This window comes from Chrysochloris asiatica, unplaced genomic scaffold (genome assembly GCF_000296735.1).
Source record: "Chrysochloris asiatica unplaced genomic scaffold, ChrAsi1.0 scaffold00098, whole genome shotgun sequence".
In the NCBI taxonomy this organism is placed as follows: Eukaryota; Metazoa; Chordata; class Mammalia; order Afrosoricida; family Chrysochloridae; genus Chrysochloris; species Chrysochloris asiatica.
This window is the reverse complement of record NW_006408616.1, coordinates 6047513-6068654: the sequence shown is the minus strand read 5'-3', so window position 1 is coordinate 6068654 and position 21142 is coordinate 6047513. Positions and strand designations below refer to the sequence as shown.

The following is a 21142-nucleotide window of genomic DNA, read 5'->3' as shown; positions in this document are numbered from 1 at the left end:
TTGCCCTAGTATACTTTAAGCTCTCAGTACATATTAGAAGAAAAAATACCATTTTCTATGAGGAGTCCTGGTGTGGCTCTGTGGGCTAATAAGTCAGACTGCAAAGTCGTTTGAACTGAAAGGTCGGTGATTCAAGCTCACCAACTGCTTTTTGGAAACCCTATACAGAGTCGCGATGGGTCGGAATCGACTCAACGGCACTTAACAACAATGAGGTGGTCAAAAAGTATCTCTCACTAAGGTTCTAGTCCATATGTGTACAGGTTTATTCCAAGCAAAACATGTTTAAATATGTCTCTGGATCAGTGGCAGACAGGTTCTCTCAATAATACAATTGCCTTAGTGTCCTTAGGGTGCCATCAAAAAAAAAAAAAAAGGTTCAGTTAAAGCAGTGGCTTCTGAGGGGATTTGCTGGGCCAGTTAAATTCAAGATTAAGAGGTCAACTTGGAAGATTGTGGTGACAATTTTTTGGATTTCAAAGGGTTAAACTAGACAGATTTTCTTAAAGGTCATAGGAGGATCACAGGGGCTTATGGCATTTTAAGAAAATGGAAACCTGCATTGGTGAGAAAAAACGCCTGGAGAGTTGTGCCCAGGAATTTTTTTCCCATCACAATGAACTTGCTCATTCTTTGAGGGTACTAAAGACTGTCTTATAAGAATTTCATTGGGAAACCTTACCCCTTCTACCCCACTGCCCTGATCTTGCCCCTTCAGACTTCTTTTTGTTCCCAAAACTAAAAGGACATTGAAAAGGAACACAATTTGAGTCTCCGTAAGCTCACCAGCCACTCCTCAGAAACCCTATACAGGGTTGCTATGGATTGGAACCAACTCAACGCACTTAACAGCAACAATAGGGTTTCTGAGGCTGTAAATCTTTACAAAAGCAGAAAGCCTCATCTTTCTCCCACAGTGCAGCTGGTGGGTTTGAACTGCCAACTTTGTGAATAAGTCCAATGAATAAGTAGAATAAGCCCAGTACTTCTTCTATTTCTTGTTGTTAAGTGCCTTTGAGTCGATTCCGACCCATAGCGACCCTGTATAGGGTTTCCTAGGAGCAGCTGGTGAGCTTGAACTGCCGACCTTGCAGTTCAAACAGCTTTGTAGTCTGGCACATTAACCCACAGCGCCACACTTAGAGACATTGAAATATCATCTTCAGAAGTTTGTAGACTTATAGGACATGTCAGGAAATAATAGCTTCACATTTTGGTATTTTGTTTAATAAAAGTCTATGATTTTGTATGGAGATAAAGAACTTTTCCAAGTGCCCATTCACAGGACCCTGTTTTAGTTTAGTAGTCACCTCTAGCAAGGGGTCTGGTGTCAGGGCTAGTTTTCTTTTGGTCCTTTTTGCCTTGGTCCATCAGATGAGCCTTGGTGCTAGGCCTCCTTGCCCTTTGCAAGAGCACAGTGGGGACCAGGCAGATTCCCCTGTTCCCACTACAACCTCATCCACCACCAACAGGAAAGCAGAGCTGCTCTCCAGCCACGACGCCTCTGAAATGCCAACTTGAAGACAAGCTTCATTCCGTCAGTGCCCAAAATCAAAATGACGTTGGACCAAGCACAGCGGTTCTTAAGCTGCTTTTCTATACCCCTTTCTTTCTGTTCCTGTCTTTTGCTGGTGGCTGAAAGGCAGGAAGATGGTTGCCTACAGCAAATCCTGTTTTTAATAGAAATTTGAAATGTGTATTTTTCAAAAAAGCAACACTTTTTTGAATGATCCTGTTTCTTTAATGTTTTAATGTTTCAAACTTCTTTCAACAGAGCTGCTACTCATGTTCACAGTAACTTTATCAGAAATAAAGAAACTGAGGTTTTATTATGCAATTCTTAAAATGAGTTAATTGCTAAAGATACAATTATCTGAAGGCACCTTATAATCATTATGTTTTCTTTTCTAGTGCTCTTGGACATATTAAAATAGCTGATGTGAATTTCAGAGGTTTATATGTGAGGTTCATTAACTGTTCTTACGACCAAGAAATGGAGATTGGAGATCATATTCTCCAGCAGAACTTGGATGGCCAGACAGTTGCTTTGTTCCGATTCCCTCCAAATACTATAATGCAAGCCAATTCCACAGTAACGGTGAGTACAAGATATCAATACTATAAGCTAGATTTGCCCAGAGAAAAACTCATTTACATTGCCAGACACTGGTTCAGCACCAGTGTTCTTTTCATCACTAGATCTGCATTGAAAATGTGATTTCTTTTTTAATTGTAGTTGGTCAATTGTGCCATTTAGTCATTTCTAAGTATCAATTAATGCCTAGAAATAACTTTCCACAGTTTTCTTCCATTTGGTCTGTGATACTTTTTACTTTTATGATTTAACTATCAAAATCAAATATCATAAGCAAACATAATCCTTATGAGAAAAACAAAGTTTATTTGTTTAGAGGACAGGTACTTGATGCTGTAGGGTCTCCCATCGCTTTCTGTGCTTTCCTTTAGACCACTTCCAGTAGCTGTTTGATGATGCACAGATTGACATTATCACATTTTAAAACCTCATCTGCTTCAAATAATATGCTGCAATAACCCTATGACATTTACAAATCTATTTTGAACTCCAACAGCATTGGCATTAACACACTATTTTCTTACAGGTATGGGCAGCAGCATCTGAAGCAAAGCATCAGCCTCCCTCAGATTTTCTTTGGAAGGAGCAAAATAAGTTTATAGCAAGTCCGACTTGTACCACAATTCTTTGCAAACCTAATGGTGAAGTCAGTGTCTGGTTCTTAGCAATTGCTTTTAATATAATGGATGTTGTTAAGTGCTGCAGAGTCTCTTCTAACTCGCAGCAACCCTATATGGGGTTTCTGAGGCTGTAAATCATTACGGGAGCAAAAAGCCTCATCTTTCTCCTGTAAAGCAGCTGATGGGCTCAAACCACGGACCTTGTAGTTAGCAGTTCAGTGCTTATCCTACAGAGCCATGCACTACTTAAATGGTTGTTAAGTGCTGTGGAGTCAGTTCCAACTCAAAGAGACCTTGGATAGGGTTTCCAAGGAATAGCAGCTGAGTTTGAGCTGAACTTTTGCTTAGCAGTCCAATGCTTACCCTACAGCACCACACCAGGATTCCAATATAATCGGTAGCTCTTTTTATATTTCTTCATTCAATTATTTTCCATCTTCAAAAGCTTGGATAAAACTGTCACAAACTGGTATCATACATCAGACATATCGACAGCATCCTTTCCAGTACCAAAGATTCACATGCAATTTGGCAAAAGTAATTGTGATGGCCCATATTTCTAAGAAACTACTTCAAATTTCAAAGTCAAGGATTTATTAATAGCAGTGGCATCACTAGGGGATCGCAGGGGGGTATGGACCACACATGGTTACACTGTGCGTGGGGGTGACTTGGGAGGAGGTGACACCAAAATTGCTGTAAATTTTTTGTACAGCGTTTCAACAGAAATTTATTATTTTTTACTAAAATATCCCTCTAGTTAGTTACATCAACAAAACATTTCTCATAAGCCCAAATATCAATATCCATGTAAGTTGACTACTCTATGCTAATTTACTTTGTAAAGTTTCTAATATGTGCTGGTCCAAGCTGTCATTATTACCCAATTACAATGACACATTGAGTTGCTTTGAGTCACATGGCTTCATCTATACATGTACAAGCAAGTGCTTTTTTTTGTTACTATCCGTGTTTTTATAGTTGATGATTTTGTCAAATTTTCTCATGTTTTAGCTACAATATTGTAGCATTTGTGAACCTATGTCAATAACTTTTTTTTTGAGACTGAAGTAGCAATTAAAGGAAAAGAAGGAGAAAAATCCAAAAAGGCTTCAGTTTGGTTACTAATAATGTTGGAACTAATAAAGTTATAATTCAATGTAGAAAGATTTTATAAAACAATTTTGTTGTTAGTATTCATATAATTTAATACTATATTTAAGCAACCTACAACAACGGTTATCACATATTATTCTATGATTAAAAGTAATAAGGAACACTGTAAGGATTCTGTAAGGAGCTCTGGTAGTGCTTCAGATTCAGCATTGGATGGCTAAGCTCAAGGTAGTGGAAGAAATAAAAAGGCTATCTGCTCTCATAATAACTTATAGCCTTGGAAATGCTATTATGTAGCATCATTATGAGTCAGAATCAACTCAGTGGCAGTGGATTCTTGGGGTGAGGATTCTGCATAGTCTAGTACAGGAGGAGGGCCATGGGATGGGGGATGGTGATACCATGAGTTATGCAATGGTTGACACCAACCCTAGTGACATCACTATATAGCCCAAAGAGCAATATAAGAAAGAAAAGTACTAGACATGCCACTGGTTGACACCAACCCTAGTGACATCACTGTATGGCCCAAAGAGCAATATAAGAAAGAAAAGTACTACACATAGGCCTTTCTGGTCATTTATTATTTTTTTAAAACAATTCATTGTTATTATTCTCTATTTTAGGAGTTGTACTAACTGGTAAGAATATAACCAAGATGGTATCTCTTCATAGTATCTCTTCTCAAAGGACTAATATTATAATGAAAGAGTTTGCAGTTTAATTTGTAATGATCTTACTTTATTCATGATAATATTAAGTGTATTGTGAACAACTCTGTGAAATTCATTCCCAACATCTGACATTTTGTATTTTCACTCTAATTTTTCCTTGGTGTACTACTAATGTAAATATTTACTCAACGACACATCAGTAAGGTTTAAAGTTATCTCTTTTTAAAACAATAAGTGGATTCCCTTTTCAAAATCATTATTAAATTTTTCTTAAATATCTACCCTTTTATCTTACCCTCAACCTAACTTACTATCACATAACTGTTAATAAAACACTGGATCAAAAGGTCAGCTTGAACCACAAGTTCAACAGTTCAAACCTACCAGCTGCTCCTTGGAAACCCTATATAGGAGCACTTAATAACAATTACTCCTTGGAGTGTTCCTTGGAGGCCAGGATGGCTAAGCTTCATCTCTCATACTTTGGACATATTGTCAGGAGGGAACAGTCGCTGGAGAAGGATGTGATGCTGGGTAAGATGGAGGGTCAGAGAAAAAGAGGAAGACCCCCAACGAGATGGATCAGCTAGGTGGCATCATTGATGGCTTCAAGTGTGGCAACGGTAGTGAGGTTGGCCCAGGATCGGACATTGTTTCATTCTGCTGTGCATGGGGTCACTACAAGTAGGTTCCGACTCGATGGCACCTGACAACAACAATTACTAATATCACAATATTTTGAGTAGAATCTATCTGAATTTCTTTCTTTCTTGCTAAATTATAACTGATGCTTAAGTAGGCTCTGTCTTCAAAGCAGACATCACTAATATATTAATAATACTAATAATAAATAATTAAGAGTTATTTTTGTCTACGCTTTCTGAAAGAACAAGCAGTTATCATTAGATGAAAGAACACTCATGAGATGTGATCTATCAGCCTTCACTATTTACTTTTAGATCTATTTGAGGTCTCCAACTGAATTTTATAATACTTCTGATAATTTTCACTAATGAGAGGAATGTGGTTATGCAGTTCTAAGCTATTTACTTAGCCTAATTAGCAAAACCCAGAACCCATTAGAAATCACTAGTAAAACCCAGATTGGTATTAAGGCATTCTAGGTCTCAGAATGGTCATCATCTTTTTCCATCTCTTTATCCATTTCACAAACCTTTTTGGAGTTGCTACTTTGTATGCACTGTTGCAAGTACTGAGCATCAAACCAAATAGATCAGTTCCCTGAGCTCCTGGGACTTAACTTTTAGTAAATTCTCATTCCCTGCAACTGAATTAGGTTTTGTACATACACTACTCCTTTTACCCAGTGGTTTCAACTGCTTTGGAAATAAAAGATCAGTTCATTTTGCAGGGTGATATAAGCACCAATCATTTTGTTTGTTAGTGTAAGAATAAAGGTAATCAACTGACTCATGGAAGATATTTACATATAAGACCTGCCAAGTATTGTACTAGGTCTTAAGAAAATGTACTTGAATTGTTACATGGTTCCTGTCCTCAGGAAACTCAAATCTAGTGGTGGAAATTGATGAGTAATAATAAATAACTGCAATACAGTGAAATAATACTTTAACAGAAACATGTGCATAAAGCATGCCAGCACAGGTCATGGAGATCAACTCTGTGAAGGAGCATATTAGAAAAAAGCCTTAAATATGTTGAGTGTCCTGCTAAGTCTCAAAAACTAGTCCAGCCTCGTTCCACAGCCCTAGCTCCCCTCCCATGTTTTTCCTTGTTCTCTGAGCTGAACTTCTTTCATTCTCCAATATTCAGCCTACAATTAGGGAGTCCTGATGGCCCAGTGGGGGAACTATTGGACTGCGAACCACAAAGTCAACAGTTTGAGCCCGTAATAGCTCCTAAGAAGAAAGATGAGACTTTCATAAAGATTTTAGTCTTGGAAACCCTAGAGAGCAATTCTGCTATATCCTACAGGGTCACTAGGAAGCAGAATCAACTCAATGGAAGTGAGATTAACCTTCTTTAAGCCACAGGGTCTTTGCACATGCTCTTGCTACCTAAAAGACTTTCTTTGCTACCTTTTTAACCTATTAAGATCCTACTCATTCATCAGACCTCACTTCAAATCTTTTCTTTCATATCACATCCTAATAGGATGCCCTACACATGATAAAACAATCAGGATTATTTGGTTTACTTTAATTCAATTGTTGTTATTGGTTGTTGTTATTGTTGTTGTTAAGTGCCGTCAAGTAGTTCCAACTCATAGCGACCCTGCATAGGGTTTCTGAACAGCGACTGGTGAGCTTAAACTGCCAATCTTGCAGCTCAAACCTAACTTGCAGTCCAGCACATTAACCTGTGGTGCCAGTTCGGACCTGACAAAACCCTGCAAGGTCCGGCACCATCCTCATAATAGTTACCTAGCTTGAGTCCTTTGCTGCTGTTATGTGCTCATTGGGAGGCTTTCTCTTTTTTGTTGAAGAACCACTTTACCAAGCATGTGATGTCCTTTTCCAGAGACAGGTCCTTCATGATAATATGTCTGAAGTATGAGATACGAAGTCTTGCCATACTGGCTTCTTAGGAACATTCTGGCTAATTTTCTTCCAACACAGATTTGTATGCTCTTCTGGTAGTATTTTAATATTCTTCTCCAACACTATAATTCAAATGACTCAATTATTTCTTATGAATTGTCCGACTTTCACATGCATATGAGGCTACTGAAAATGCCATGGTGTATGCCAGGCACACCTTAGTCCTCAAACAGACAGCTTTGTTCTGCAGCACTTTAAAGAGGTCTTGTGCAGCAGATAAGCCTTGGGCAGTACACCATTTGATTTCTTGACTGCTGCTTCCATGAGTGTGCATAGTAGATCCAAGCAAAACGAAGTCTTTGACAACTTCAATCTTTTCTCCATTTATCATGATGTTATTTATTGGTCCAGCAGTGAGTATTTTTGTTTTCCTTACAGTGAGGTGCAACACATACTTAAGGCTGTGTGGTCTTTGATCTTCATCAGTACTTTGAGTCCTTTTCACTTCCAGCAAGCAAAGTAGAATCATCTACATTTTGTAGTTTATTAATGAGTCTTTCTCCAATACTGATGCCACACTCTTCAGCCTACAATCCATCTTCTCAGATTATTTGTTCCACATGCAGATTAAGTAAATATGGTAAAAGATAACAACTTTGACACACATCCTTCCTAATTTAAACCACTCAGTGCCCCCTTGTTAGTTCAAACAACTGCCTCTTGGACAATCTATGTACAGGTCCCTCATGAGCACAATGAAGTGTTCTGGAATAGCTATTCACCATAATGTTATCCATAATTTATCATGGCCCATACAGTTGAAAGTCTGTGCATAGTCAATAAACCTCTTCCTGGTAGTCTCTGCTTTCAGCTAAGATCCATCTGATGTCAGCAATAATATCCCTTGGTCCATGTCTTCATCTGAATACAGCTTGAACATCTGGCAATTTGCAGCCATTTTTGAAATATCTTTAGCAAAATTTTACTTGGATGTGATATTAGTGATATTGTCCATGATAGCTATGTTCCATTGGGTCACCTCTCTTTAGAACGGGCATAAATATGGATCTCTTCCAATCAATTAGTCAGGTAGCTGTTTTCCAAATTTCTTAGCATAAATGACTGAGTGCCTCCAGTGTTGCATCAGTTTGTTGAAAGATTTCAATTTGTATTCCATCAATTCCCAGTGCCTTGTTCTTTGCCAATGCCTTCAGTGCACCTTGGTCTTCTTCCTCAGTACCATTGGTTCTTGATCTTATGCTACCTTTGGAAATGGTTGATCATTGACCATTACATTTTGGTACAGTGACTGTGTATTCCTCCATCTTCTTTTAATGCCTCCTGAATAATTCAATATTTTGTGTGCCATGGAGTTGGTTCCAACTCATAGCGATCTTGTATAGGGTTTCTGAAACTGTAAAACTTTACCAAAGCAGAAATCCTCATCTTTCTACTGCAGAACTGCTGGTAGTTTTGAACTGCAGACCATGAAAGCAAGTTTCATAGTCTCTTCTAACATCCACTTTGGCCTTTTCCTTATTTCTTGTCTTCTTAATGACCTTTTGCTTTCTTCCTGTATGATGTTCTTGATATCATCCCACAGCTTTTCAGGTTTTCAGTCATTAGTGTCTAATACATCAAATCTGTTCTTGAGATGATCTCTATATTCAGGTGAGATATACTCAAGGTCATATTTTGGCTCTCATGGACTTGTTTTAACTTTCTTGAGCTTCAACCTGAACATGCATATGAGCAATTGATTGTCAGATGCGCAGTCTGCCCTTGGCCTTGTTTTAGCTGATGATATGGAATTTTTCTACCATCTCTTCTCACAGATGTAGTAAATTTGATTTCTGTATATTCCATCTGGTGAGATTCATGTGTTTTTATGTTGTTTATAAAAGGTATTTACATGAATATATCATTGGTTTTGCAAAATTCTATCAGGCAATCTCCAGCATCATTTCTATCACCAAGACCATATTTTCCAACTACTGATTTTTCTTTATTTCCAACCTTTCCTTTCTAATCACCAATGACTACAGATATATCTTGATTGCATGTTTGATCGATTTCAGACTGAGAAAGTTTGTAGAATTCTCCAGTTACATCATCACTGACTTCAGTGGTTGTTGAGTAAATTTGAATAATATGGTATTAACTGGTCTTCCTTGTAGGTTTATAGATATTATACTATCACAGTACAATTATACTTCAAGATAGATCTTGAAATGTTCTTTTTGATGATGAATGCGATGTCATTACTCTTCAATTTGTCATTTCTGGCATAGTAAGCCACATGATTGTCAGATTCAAAATGCCCAATACCAGTCTATTTCACCTCACTAATGCCTGAGATATCCATATTTATGCTCTCCATTTCATTTTGACATCTTCCAATATTCCTAAAATCATACATCTTACATTCTATGTTCCTATTATTAATGGATGTTTACAGCTGTTTCTTCTCATTTTGAGTTGTGTTCCATCAACAAATGTAGGTATCGAAAGCTTTATTCCTGTCATCATGGTCATCTCTACTTGGAGGAGCTAGCACTTTCCAGTAATATTTTGAGTGCCTTCCAACCTGAGGGTCTCATTTTCTGCTTCTGTATCTGACAATATTTTGGTGCTCTTCATCATGTTTCAATATTCAATGATTGTGGTGTTGACAGGGTTCCACTGCTATTCAAAAGGCTCTCAGTAGCTAGTCATTCAAAAGTAGTCCACTTCTCCTTCTTCCTAGAGCGTCTCAGTCTGGTGGCTCAAATGAAACCTGTGTACCCTGCTGATATTCAAAATACCAGTGCCATAGCTTCCACCATCACAGCAACACACAAGCCACCTCAGTAGGATAATTCATAGACAAGTGGTGGCTAATTCACTTCCATTTAATAAGCTGAAATGGGGCTTCAAGTCAGCGTAAAACCATAAGATTAGTCCAGAGTTGTCCCTTTTTTATGTATATACGTTTATTCCTATTTTCACATCAGTGACACTGGATTTCACTCTCTATAATTGCCAGCTAGAGTTTCCTTGAAAAGGCAGGTTGGTGCATTCCCATACACATGCTGAAACAGACAAAGTCAGGGTTTCAGCATGCCTCTAGAATTGTTTTCTACTTATATAGTTTATTAAGAGAAAATAATCTATATCTTGTAAAAAGAAAAAAGAAAGGCACAGAGACTGCAATCATCTGTTTAACTCAATAGTCAATCCTACAGATTAAATAGGAGTCCTGGTGTGGCACTGTAGGATAAGTACTGAACCTCAAGGTTGGTTTCAACCACACAGTCTGTGTGGTTCAAAATTCACCAGCTGCTCTTCAGAAACACTATACAGTGTCACTGTGAGTCAGAGTCGACTTGACAGCACTTATTAAATAAAATAAATATGTTTCCGGAGCTCAATAATGCTCCTATTTTATTAAGATGAACAAGAAACAGTGGTACTGTCAGCTAATGCACTGGACCAAAAGGTCACTTTGAACCACAATGTTAGTGGTTCAAATTCACCAGCTGCTCCTTGGAAACCCTGTACAGGGTCGCTATGAGTCGGAACTGACTCCATGGCACGCCGCCACCACCACCACTCCCAGACAGATTTTCAGCCTCGCAAATGCCATACAATGTTGCTATAAATTGGGAGTGACTTGACAGCATAGAACCATCACCACCATAATACAGGGAGAAATAAGATACTACTCTTATATGGGAAAGATTTATAATCCAGTTGAGGGAAACTACACCAAAAAGATAATGAACATATTTTCAATACAAATGGCTATGGTTGAGCTGCTGAAAGAAGAGGATTTCTAACATGATCTACAGCAGAGGTGGGGAAACTTTTTTTCTGCCAACAGCCATTTGGATATTTATAACACCATTTGCAGACCAAATAAAATTATCAACTTAAAAACTAGCATGCTGTATTTGGTCAGGCATTTAATTATGTCACCCCTAGTGTAATGGCTGGAACTGTGGTTGCCTTGGCAGGGCCAGGCAAAATGATTTTGCAGGCCTTATCAGTCGCTTCTCAAAAACCATATGCAGGGTCGGTATGTGTTGGAATGGACTCGATGGCACTTAACAACAATAACATATATGGCTTGAGGACCAGATGTTCCCCACTCCAAATCTACAGCGAAAGAGATTTTACTTCTATGATCCAAGAAGTTGAAATTCTTAAAAAGGATTTCATCTTTGTCTTTCTCTGCAGGAGGCCTAGCCTAGTTGATAATGCTTAGTGGTGTTTTTATTGTCCTTATTGCTAAGGGCCCTGGAGTCTGTTCCAACTCATAGTGACACTGTATAGGGTTTCCAAGTAACAATTGGTAAGTTTGAACTGCAGACTTTGCAATTCAAACCGACCTTGCAGTCCAGCGCAGTATTTTTGATGGTGGTTATATGCTGTGGAGTCGGTTCTGACTCATAGGGACCCTGTACAGGGTTTCCGAGGCTGTAAATCTTTACAGGAGCAGAAAGCCTCATCTTTCTCCTGCCAAACAGTTGGTAGTTTCCAACTGCTGACCTTGAGGTTAGCAGCCGATTCATAACCACTACGCTACCAGAGCTTATTGAAATTGTTTTTAGGTCTGTTTAATTTGTCAGGCCTAGCAGAAGATTTAAAAATGGTTATAGCATAAACCACCACCACCCCAACCTCTAATATTGTGAATATAAAACAGATTACCAAAATGAGTCAAATGCAAGGTGGCCTAGTACGAGAGGAGGTCCATGAGAGTGTCATGGTGATATCACCTAGTCTGTTAGATAATGGCATCATACCTCTCTCCCTATGGGTGGACCAGCCAACCCTACCCTTCCTCTGCCTCTTCCCCTCCCTGTCTCCCCACCCTGTGTGCTAGCACCTCATGTTTCACACACAGAGCCCCCAGTTCAGTGCAGAGGGCCAAGAGCCACATTGTGTGGTCCCTCTCAGACTCATCCCTTGTGGATCCTTGAGCTCTTCCCCTCTCCCACTGACCAAGGTGGAAAGAACCTCTTCTCCACCAGTGGTAGAGTCACAGCTGTCCAAACCCTGATCAGTGGTCAAGTGAGAGGCACAGCCACTGCAGAGCCTAGGGTCATTTTGGTGATCCACACTCCCCAACAGACACACACCCTTACTGATGCCACTGTGTTAGAGCAGATTTTGGTGCTTCATTCCCTTGTTAACTGACTAAAGACATAATAGTCTCTATGCAGACATTTTCTGGATTTGTTTTGTACATACGTGTTGTAAACATGATGTGAAAAAAGCACCAGCTCTAGTGGTCAAGTTCATAGGTCTCTGTAACACCCCTACCTAGGTTTCTAACTATAGACTCTGCTTACTCCTCTACCTCTAATTCTACTGTCTACTGTACCTTCCCAAATAAGGCACGGGTATACAAGTAATGTTGTTGTTGTTAGGTGCCATTGGGTTTTAAATATTTTAAATTGAACTGCTTAATAATTATTACTGTTGTTATTATTAAGTGTCATCAAATCAATTCTGACTCATAGCAACCCTATACAGGTTTTCCACTGAGCAGCTGGTGGGTTTGAACCACTGACCTTGTGGCTTGCAATCCAATGCTCATTGTACAGTACCACTCCAGGAGTTAATTGATAATTATTAATAATTATTATAATCCCTTCCAAAATGAAGTACTGGCATACAAGAGTATTGGGTCTTAATATTTAAAATTGAACTTCTTAATAATTATTATAACCCCTTCTCTCAGTAACGTCACTGAATATTACAGCACGTTCAGAAATCAATTCTTCATCACCCACGCAGCATTACATATGAGAACAAGTCCAAGACTAACCTAATGTCCCATAGAACCTTGAAACAAAGGCCAGGATTTTGTTCCCCATCCTCACACATTAAGCAAGTATATTATATGAGGGGGCTTCAGTAAGTTCATGGAAAATTTCCCTTATTATTTAATTCCATTTTCCATGAATTTTTGAAGTCCTCTTGTGCAGCTTAATGATGCAGTTATATTGCAAAAATTTTTTAAATCTACTTAACACCCACAGTATTTTATATTTATGAACAATTTTTGGTAGGCTATTGCCTGGTACACTCCTATTCACTGGAAGCAAGCCTGGGAGAAATTAGAGACCGATATTAAATTTGATAGATGCTCAATTGTAACTACAACATCTCGAAGTAACATGTTTCAGTCACCAACATATACAACTACAATAACTACAGAAGAACAAGGTCAACAAGGGAGAGATGCTGCACCATATCAGACGGAAAGCATTCAAGTTCTTAAGAGGTAAGAAGCTATGTATTTATTTATTTATTTCATTGTGAATGATGTGTTAGTCTGCATGGGAGAACACCAGCCCCACAGTCATCCTATCCTACTTTGCTTCACTGCAATGATTACAATTCCCTGCATGCATCATCAAACAACCAAAGGGTACACCCTGCAAGCCTGCCCCCATGGCCGTCAACACACAGACCTTCTCCCTTCCAGAGTCCAGAGTCCCCAGCTGCTCCATGTCTCTAGGTCATCATCTCTCCCTCCATCTCAGGTGTTGCTGCTTCTCTGGACAGGGTTTCACACTCTGCTTCTCTCCCTTGACAGTCCCAGGGACCTCCACCCCTGGACTGCAAAATCAACCATTCCCCTCCTTTTGCTACAAAACATCTACCTTTGTATTTCCAACACTCACAGTCAGACCTGTAGCGATCATTCACTATTAAACCACAAGAGTCTTATCCCCGTCTCCTTTCATTAGCTCCTGTCCAGATAGGTTGGAAACCACTCAGTGGAGATTCTATCTTCCTCAGCACCCTCTTGAAACCTTGGAACCCAGTCATTTCTTGCCTTTGTAGCCCCCTCATTTTGGGTAACCAATGTTTAAGTTGCCCATCCTTGTCAAGCCTGTGTACTGAGGAGGTGGGAATGATCCTCGTTGTAAAGATTTGTTCCCTCCTTTAAGCTACTACATCCACAAGCATAGGTCAAGTTCATCAAATTGTAGCAGATTACTTTTTTTCCTCTTCTTTCTTCCTCTAGTCGAATTCCAGTCATCCAGCCATTGACGCCAGGTCAAATGGGTACTATCTGCAAGTATTAGTGTTCTTGTGCATCTCTCCTCACTTCCTATCAGCCAGACCCTTCAATCTCCACTCTAGTCCTCTGTGGCCATGTCCCTGTCCCTGGGCCCAGGAGTCCCCAGGCCTTGCCATACTGCTGGCCAACCAGGTCTCAGCCCAGGAGTCTATTGATAGCTCACAACTTCATTGCTGTTTTACCCCTTTTCCCCTTATCGGTGACCAATGGAGTCAGCAGCAAGACCACATGCCTGCTTGTGTATTCCCCTTGAGTTTTAGTATTGAAAGGGGGTTTGCCTTGAGGGGACCTGACCACTTGCCTTGATGGCTCCCAGGCATATGACTTGCTTGTTCTTGTAGTAGTCAATCAGACTGACATTATTGTTTTTGATTTTTCCTGCTGGTCTTTCTTTCAAGAAGTATCTTCTGTTCTTCTAGCTACTGCAGGCTGGTCTGCTTGTCCTTTCAGTGGAAATTTCCCACCTCAGAAAGTTCTGGATGAAGATCAGGATTCCACCTATGGTCTTATGTAATGCAGAGGCTCCACAGAAGCCTCCTTCACTGGGCAAGTTGTAGCCCCATTTTAGATATTCGAATCAGTTATAGGCTGAAGATGGACTTACAAGCTTTCTATGGTGATATTTCTGGCTATTCTTTTCTCTCCCACTCAAGTGTCTATTTTACAAAGCTATGCGAGGGAAACCAAGATTCAAAAGACAGCCAAGCATCTTAACATTATTTCCCCTCTTTCACTCATTTAAACCATGCCTCAATCCCTGTATCCCAGAGCCCTGTTGTTTCAAGGTTGTGCATACATCATCATTTACCTCTATGCCACTTAGCCCAGTGTGTTTATTTTTTAATTGACTCTTTCCCACAACTATTAATTGAGCTGTCTTTTGAAAATGATCAGGTGACAAGTAGATATTGATGAACAAATATAGTAATAACTGTCTACATAAACATACAGCCCATGTGAAAATCATAAAAGGTAGTGAGCAGGAGAATATAGTCTGCCAGTCTTCATTAGGTAATATTGTGAACCATTTCACTTCTCACTGACACTACTATTACAGAGGCAAGGCTATGGAGAGAAGAAGAGAAGTTATAACCATGTAGTTAATAGGATTCAACTTGATGGCAAAGGGTATGGTTTTTGGGTTTGAGGTACAGCGAACAGTATGTTATCTAGAAGTTTCATGGTCTACTCACCATGGATCAATAACTGCTGTGGGTAGAGGTACCAGATTTATTTATGTGTAGGTGAATGCTTCTAATATTATGATAAAAGTTCTACCCCTCAAGTTTTGAGAAAGTCATATTCTCTGGTCTCACCATGATTTCATTTTCATTATACCTTCATCCCTAATGCTATAAAGTGTTTTTGGGGTTTAATTTGGACTTATTTTTTTTCTTTTACAGAATAAAAGAAATCCCACCAACCCTTTTTCCCACTCACAGCCCTTGGTGTCACAGTCCTAATGTCCCTGGACATCCGTACTGTCCTCTGACTAAACTGCACAATACATGCAGTGCTGGAACACATTTGAACAGAAAGCCCAGGCCTAAATCAGCCAGGCCTAATCCAGCTTCAGGTAAGACAAAAGGGAGAGTAAGGGAGGCATGTATATGTTGAGCACTGAGATAAAGGAATCACGTAGTAGAATTTACTAAGCATTAAAACATTTCCACATTCTCAAGAATAGATGGCACCAAATGAAGTCCCCAACCACTCCATGAGAGAAAGATGAGGCTTTCTGCTCCCATAATGAATTACAAGTCTCTGAACCCTTATACAGGGTTGCTATGAGTCAGAGCCAACTTGACAGCACTAAACAACAGCAATAACAATGCAGTACGGTAGGGAGTATAGTGGCTCTGTAAGGTAAACACTGGACTGAGAACCACAAGGTTGGTGGTTCAAACCCACCAGTAGGAGAAAGATAAGTCTTTCTACTCCTGCAAACATTTACAGCTTTGGAAACCTATCACTAGTTATTTCAGAGGAGTTCTGGTAGCATAGTGGGTTACAATCTGAACTGCCAACCTCAAGGCCAACAGTTAAAATCTACCAGCTGCTCTGCAGGAGAAAGATCAGGCTTTCTGCTCCTGTAAAGATTTGCAGCCTCAGAAAACCACTACAGGGTCGCTATGAGTCCAACAGACTCAACGGCGCATAACTACCACCACTGTGAGTCAGAAATGGCTCAACAGTACTTAGCAATAACAAATGTAAGCCATTTCACTTATCTTTGCTCTAGAGTAATATCTTCTACAACTAATTCTTGATAGATATCCATTAAACGAATCTGAATGAAAAGGAAAATAGTGTGACCAGCAAGGGTATTTCATAGTGATTCTTGACATTTGTTCAAAAGAAGATTTTGCTTTTCATTAGACAGGAAAAACTGGTTTTACAAATTAAGCTGCACTTTAGAAAAGTCCATATTTTCCAAACACACTCTAATATTCATCTGAATTTTTCATTTGTTTCCAGTCAGAAGTTTCTTATTTAAGTTCTCTAATAAAGCTTTTAGAACTGTTGTTATGGACCCAGGGACTATTAATGGGTGTTAGTAAGTACATGATGCCACTAAGAGGGATGAAAAAAATGTTTGCCTTTATGATTTTTTTTCTGTGAAGAGCATCTATAAGGTTCACCAGATGCCCGCAAGGTTTAAGAACTAGATTGTTGTTGTTGTTGTTATGTGACGTGGAGTCGGTTCCAACTCCTAGAGACCCTGTACAGGGTTTTCAAGGCTGTAAATCTCTACGGGAGCAGAAAGCCTCATCTTTCTCCTGTGGAACAGCTGGTAGTTTCAAACTGCTGACCTTGTGGTTCGCAGCCCGATTCGTAACGACTACGCTTAATCCCAAGAAAGAACCAGGCCTAAATTGTGGAAAATGTCAACCTTAGCTATCCTGGTGAAGTTCTAGTAAATAACTTGTAAACCTTTATTTAGCAGAAGAAAGATTGAAAAGAAAAAAAGAAATAATGAAAATTGTATGCAGAATGTATAAAATAGATAAAAGTAGATCTAAATTGAAGTGTGGCACTGCAGGCTAATGCACTGAATTGCAAGGTTGGTTTGAACCTCAAGGCCAGCAGTTCAAGTTCACCAGTCACTCCTCAGAAATCCTATACAGGGTCACTAAGAGTCGGAACCAACTCACTGGCATTTAACAACAACAAATTGAAGAGGAGGTAGCCAATTTCACTGCTCAGTTCAGTGCCTTCTTAGTCTTCTCCCTCTTTCCCTGTGATTCTATGAAACACAGTTCAAAAATCTTGGTAGTAGTGTGCTAACACATCAGTCAGTAAGAAATAGCACCTAAAACTAGTACCTGTCAGAAGTGGAATGATAGAAAACTTGTAAATTGCTCAACAGATCCCTTTTTCATAATATTAAGTACTTTATAGTCCTATGCCTACGTGTCCTCATCTATAAAGCAAGAAGTTTGAATCTGAAATTTAAAAAAGTTTTTCAGCACTTAGTTCTATATTCAATGTGTTACGTATACAGTTGATTCCCATTATCCATGATAGTTGTATTCTATAAAGTTATTATAAAACTTGGATGAGCAAATACTGAACCATTGCTCCTAGAGGAAATACAGGATTATGTTCCTGTTAGCCTCTAGTCACGTCATTATCTTCAGTTTAGACTATCGTTAGCATATTTCTCAATATCTAACAAAGAAAAGAAGATAGGACAAGTTCATCAGATTTACTTATTGATCCTTCAATCTTGTGTCTTTTCCCTACAATATATAGACTAGTGTGCTGGACTGTTGAAGACATTCATGAAGTCTTAGCTGTATGTATGTATGAAGTCTTAGCTCTTCTATCTGGAAACATTTGCCTTGTTTTCAATTGTGAATATCAAATATAAGCTCTAGAGATACCTAATAAAACCAAACCAAACTTGTTACTGTAGAATCAGTTCCAACTGATCGTGACTCTATATGAAAGAGTAGCACTGACCAATAGTTTCCATGGTTACACTCTTTACAGAAGCAGACTGCCACATCTTTCTCCTATGGAGTGACTAGTGGGTTCAAACAGCCAGCCTAACCACTGCACCACATCATTTTAAGATTTATCACATATTAATCATGCCAAGCATATGTTATTTTGTTTAAGTGTTAAAATATGCATACAGAAAAATACAGAAAAGAAGATAATGTAGAAAGTACACATTTAAAAATCATTCAGAATTAATGTGGGCTAACATTTTGTCATATTGATTCATAACATTTGTCATATTGATTCATAACATACCAGATAAATTTGAAGTCACCTTTGAGCTTCTTTCTAGTTCTGAAATTAAATTGAAGTAAGTCGTTTGTGTCCTTGTTTTTATACTTTCATTACAAATCTTGTGGTTGTTAGGTATCATCAAGTCAATTCCAACGCATAGTGACCCAATGCTCAACAGAATGGAACACTGCTCAGTCCTGTGTTGTTTTCACGATAATTGTTATGTTTGAGTTCATTGTTATTGCCACTGTGTCAATCCATCTGTTAGGGGTCTTTCTCTTTTTTGCTGTTCTCTGCTTTTCCAAGATTGATAATTATATATGGTGGTGGTGGTTGTATGCCACGGAGTCAGTTCTGAATCACAGTGACCCTGTAAATCTTTACAAGAACAGAAAGCCTTATCTTATTTCTGAGGAGCAACTGGTAGACTCAGTCTGCTAACCTTGTGGTTAACAGCCCATCTTGTAATCCACTATGCTACCAGGGCTCCTTAAGAAGCTCTGGTAGTATAGTGGTTACCAAACAGCCTAAAAGGACAGCAGTTCAAAACTACCAGAGATTCTGCAAGAGAAAGATGAGACTTTCTACTCTTATAGAGATTTGCTGCTTTGGAAACCCTATGCAGGGTCGCTATGAGTCAAAACCAACTCGGTGATACACCACCACCACCACCACTACCACCACCAGGGCTCCTTAATTCCATATTTGTTGTTAAGTAGCTTCAAGTGGGTTCTACTCATAGTGACCTGTTTAGGTTTCCAAAGAGCAGCTGGTGAGCCGAACTTATGGTTCAAACCAACTTTGCAGTCTAGTTCATCAACCCACAGAACCACAGCAAGACTGTTTTAATTACATATAGGTCCATACAATATATATAGTATAATTGGTGTGGTTTTAATTTTTATAAATGGTATCATGCTAAATGTGCAAACCTTTTTTTTTATTAATTTAGTATCATTTTTGAAGATATAATTTCCCTGATATATATTGTTTTTGTTATTGTTAAGTGCCATAGAGTCTCTTCCAACTCTTAGTGACCCTGTATTAGGGTTTCTAGGGAGCAGCTGGTGAGTTTGAACTGCCAATCTAATGGTTAGCAATCCAGTGCTTATCCTACAGTGCCAAACCAAGACACCCTGATAGATAGATAAATATATGTATTTAATTCACTTAACTATAAAGCATTTGTATTAATATTAAATAATTATTATATTCACTCCATGTAGTAAATGACAATTTCCTTGTATATTCCTTATCAATGTTTTGCTCTACAGATAATGCTGCAATGAAATATCCTTGCACATGAGAATCACTTCTCAATATCTATCTATGCACCTCTACAGTGGTGACTAGAGGAGGTGCCTTAGGAAGCGAGCAGATATCCCTACCCACTGCTGGAGGCTTCTGCAGTGCACACACACTGCCTGTGTAGCAAGGCAGCTGGCCAGTTGGCCACAGTTTCATTTTTGTTTCAAAGTGGTGGTTTTTAATCTCTGCTTTTATATTGCTTCTGCTTTTGGTCTTTTTGATGACTCATTTTTCTTGGAGGTGGGGGCTTTTTCTCCCTATGTTATCCAGGAAGAAACAGCAATCATGACCATATTACCAAGCTACAAGCATTCTCCATAATATTCCACCATTGAGACAAGAGCCAATAACAGCTGCTAAGCATTACATGTGAAAAGGGAAGCCTATCTCCTGATCATATCCACCAGGAGACACCCAACCCAGTAAGCTTAACAACACAGCAACAAATATCCATTTAAGCATTAAAAACCCACATAACTACTGGAAATGACCAAAAAGCACAACAAAAGATCTTAAAACATGTCCAAAAACAGAAGAGTAACTGAGACAAATGAGCTGGAGACAGACAAAGGTTCTCCAGAAGAGGAAGAGCAGGTTTGGATTTGCCTGAGAAGGAATTCAGAAGACTGATATGGAAACAAATTCAAACGCTCTGAAAATGGGTGGAGGAAAGCAAGGAAGAAGTGAGGAAAGTACTATAAGAGCGATCAAATATGATCGATACAGCATTGGAAACAATTTAAGACCTGCAAAAAGAGATCCAGATGATTAATAATAAAATATCAGAAATGGAAAATACACTGAAAGGGGAAAGGAGCCAGAACCAACAAGCTGGAAGACAAAACTCTCAATACTGCTAAGATAGAAGAACAAGCAGAAAAAAAGGATAAAAAAATCTGAAGAGAGTATAAGATTCATGCTGGATAATATGAAGAGGAACAACTTAAGAATTAATGGCATGCCAGTACAGGAAGAATCAGAGAAGTCCACAGAGGAGATAGTGGAAGAGCTTCTGGAAGAAAATTTCTCTAACATCTTTAAAGATGAGAAGATAAACATTCAAGAAGACAAACGTACACCAGGAAGGAAATACCCTAAAAGAAAATCACCAAGACATATAATAATCAAACTCTCCAAAATCAAAGACAAGGAGAGAATCCTAAAATCAGCCAGGGAAATGAGGACTTTTACTTAAAAAGGCAAGCAAATCAGTTTAAGCTCTGACTTCTCAGCAGAAACCATGCAGGCAAAAAGGCAATGGGGAGACATATACAAAACCCTAAAAGAAAAAATACTGCTAACCAAGAATCATTTACCCAGCAAAACTCAATCAAATACGATGGTGCAATCAAAATTCCAGGATAAACAGAAGCCAACAGGTTTTGTCAAAGCTAATCCAGCACTTCAAAACATCCTAAAGGGAGTTCTTTGGACTGAAAACCAACAAGAACAGACAACAACCAGAGATTGACAGGCACGGAAAC

General features: G+C 38.9%; 1 protein-coding gene across 1 annotated transcript in view; it reads left to right on the top strand.

Moving 5' to 3' along the window:
* Positions 1–21142, top strand: part of IFLTD1 (intermediate filament tail domain containing 1) — a 98506-nt gene that overhangs the window by 12025 nt on the left and 65339 nt on the right. The window contains exons 4-7 of the mRNA XM_006866980.1: positions 1912–2098; positions 2622–2741; positions 13087–13301; positions 15512–15684. Of these exons, the coding sequence (XP_006867042.1) occupies positions 1912–2098; positions 2622–2741; positions 13087–13301; positions 15512–15684 (695 nt within the window). The remainder of the gene's footprint in view (positions 1–1911; positions 2099–2621; positions 2742–13086; positions 13302–15511; positions 15685–21142) is intronic.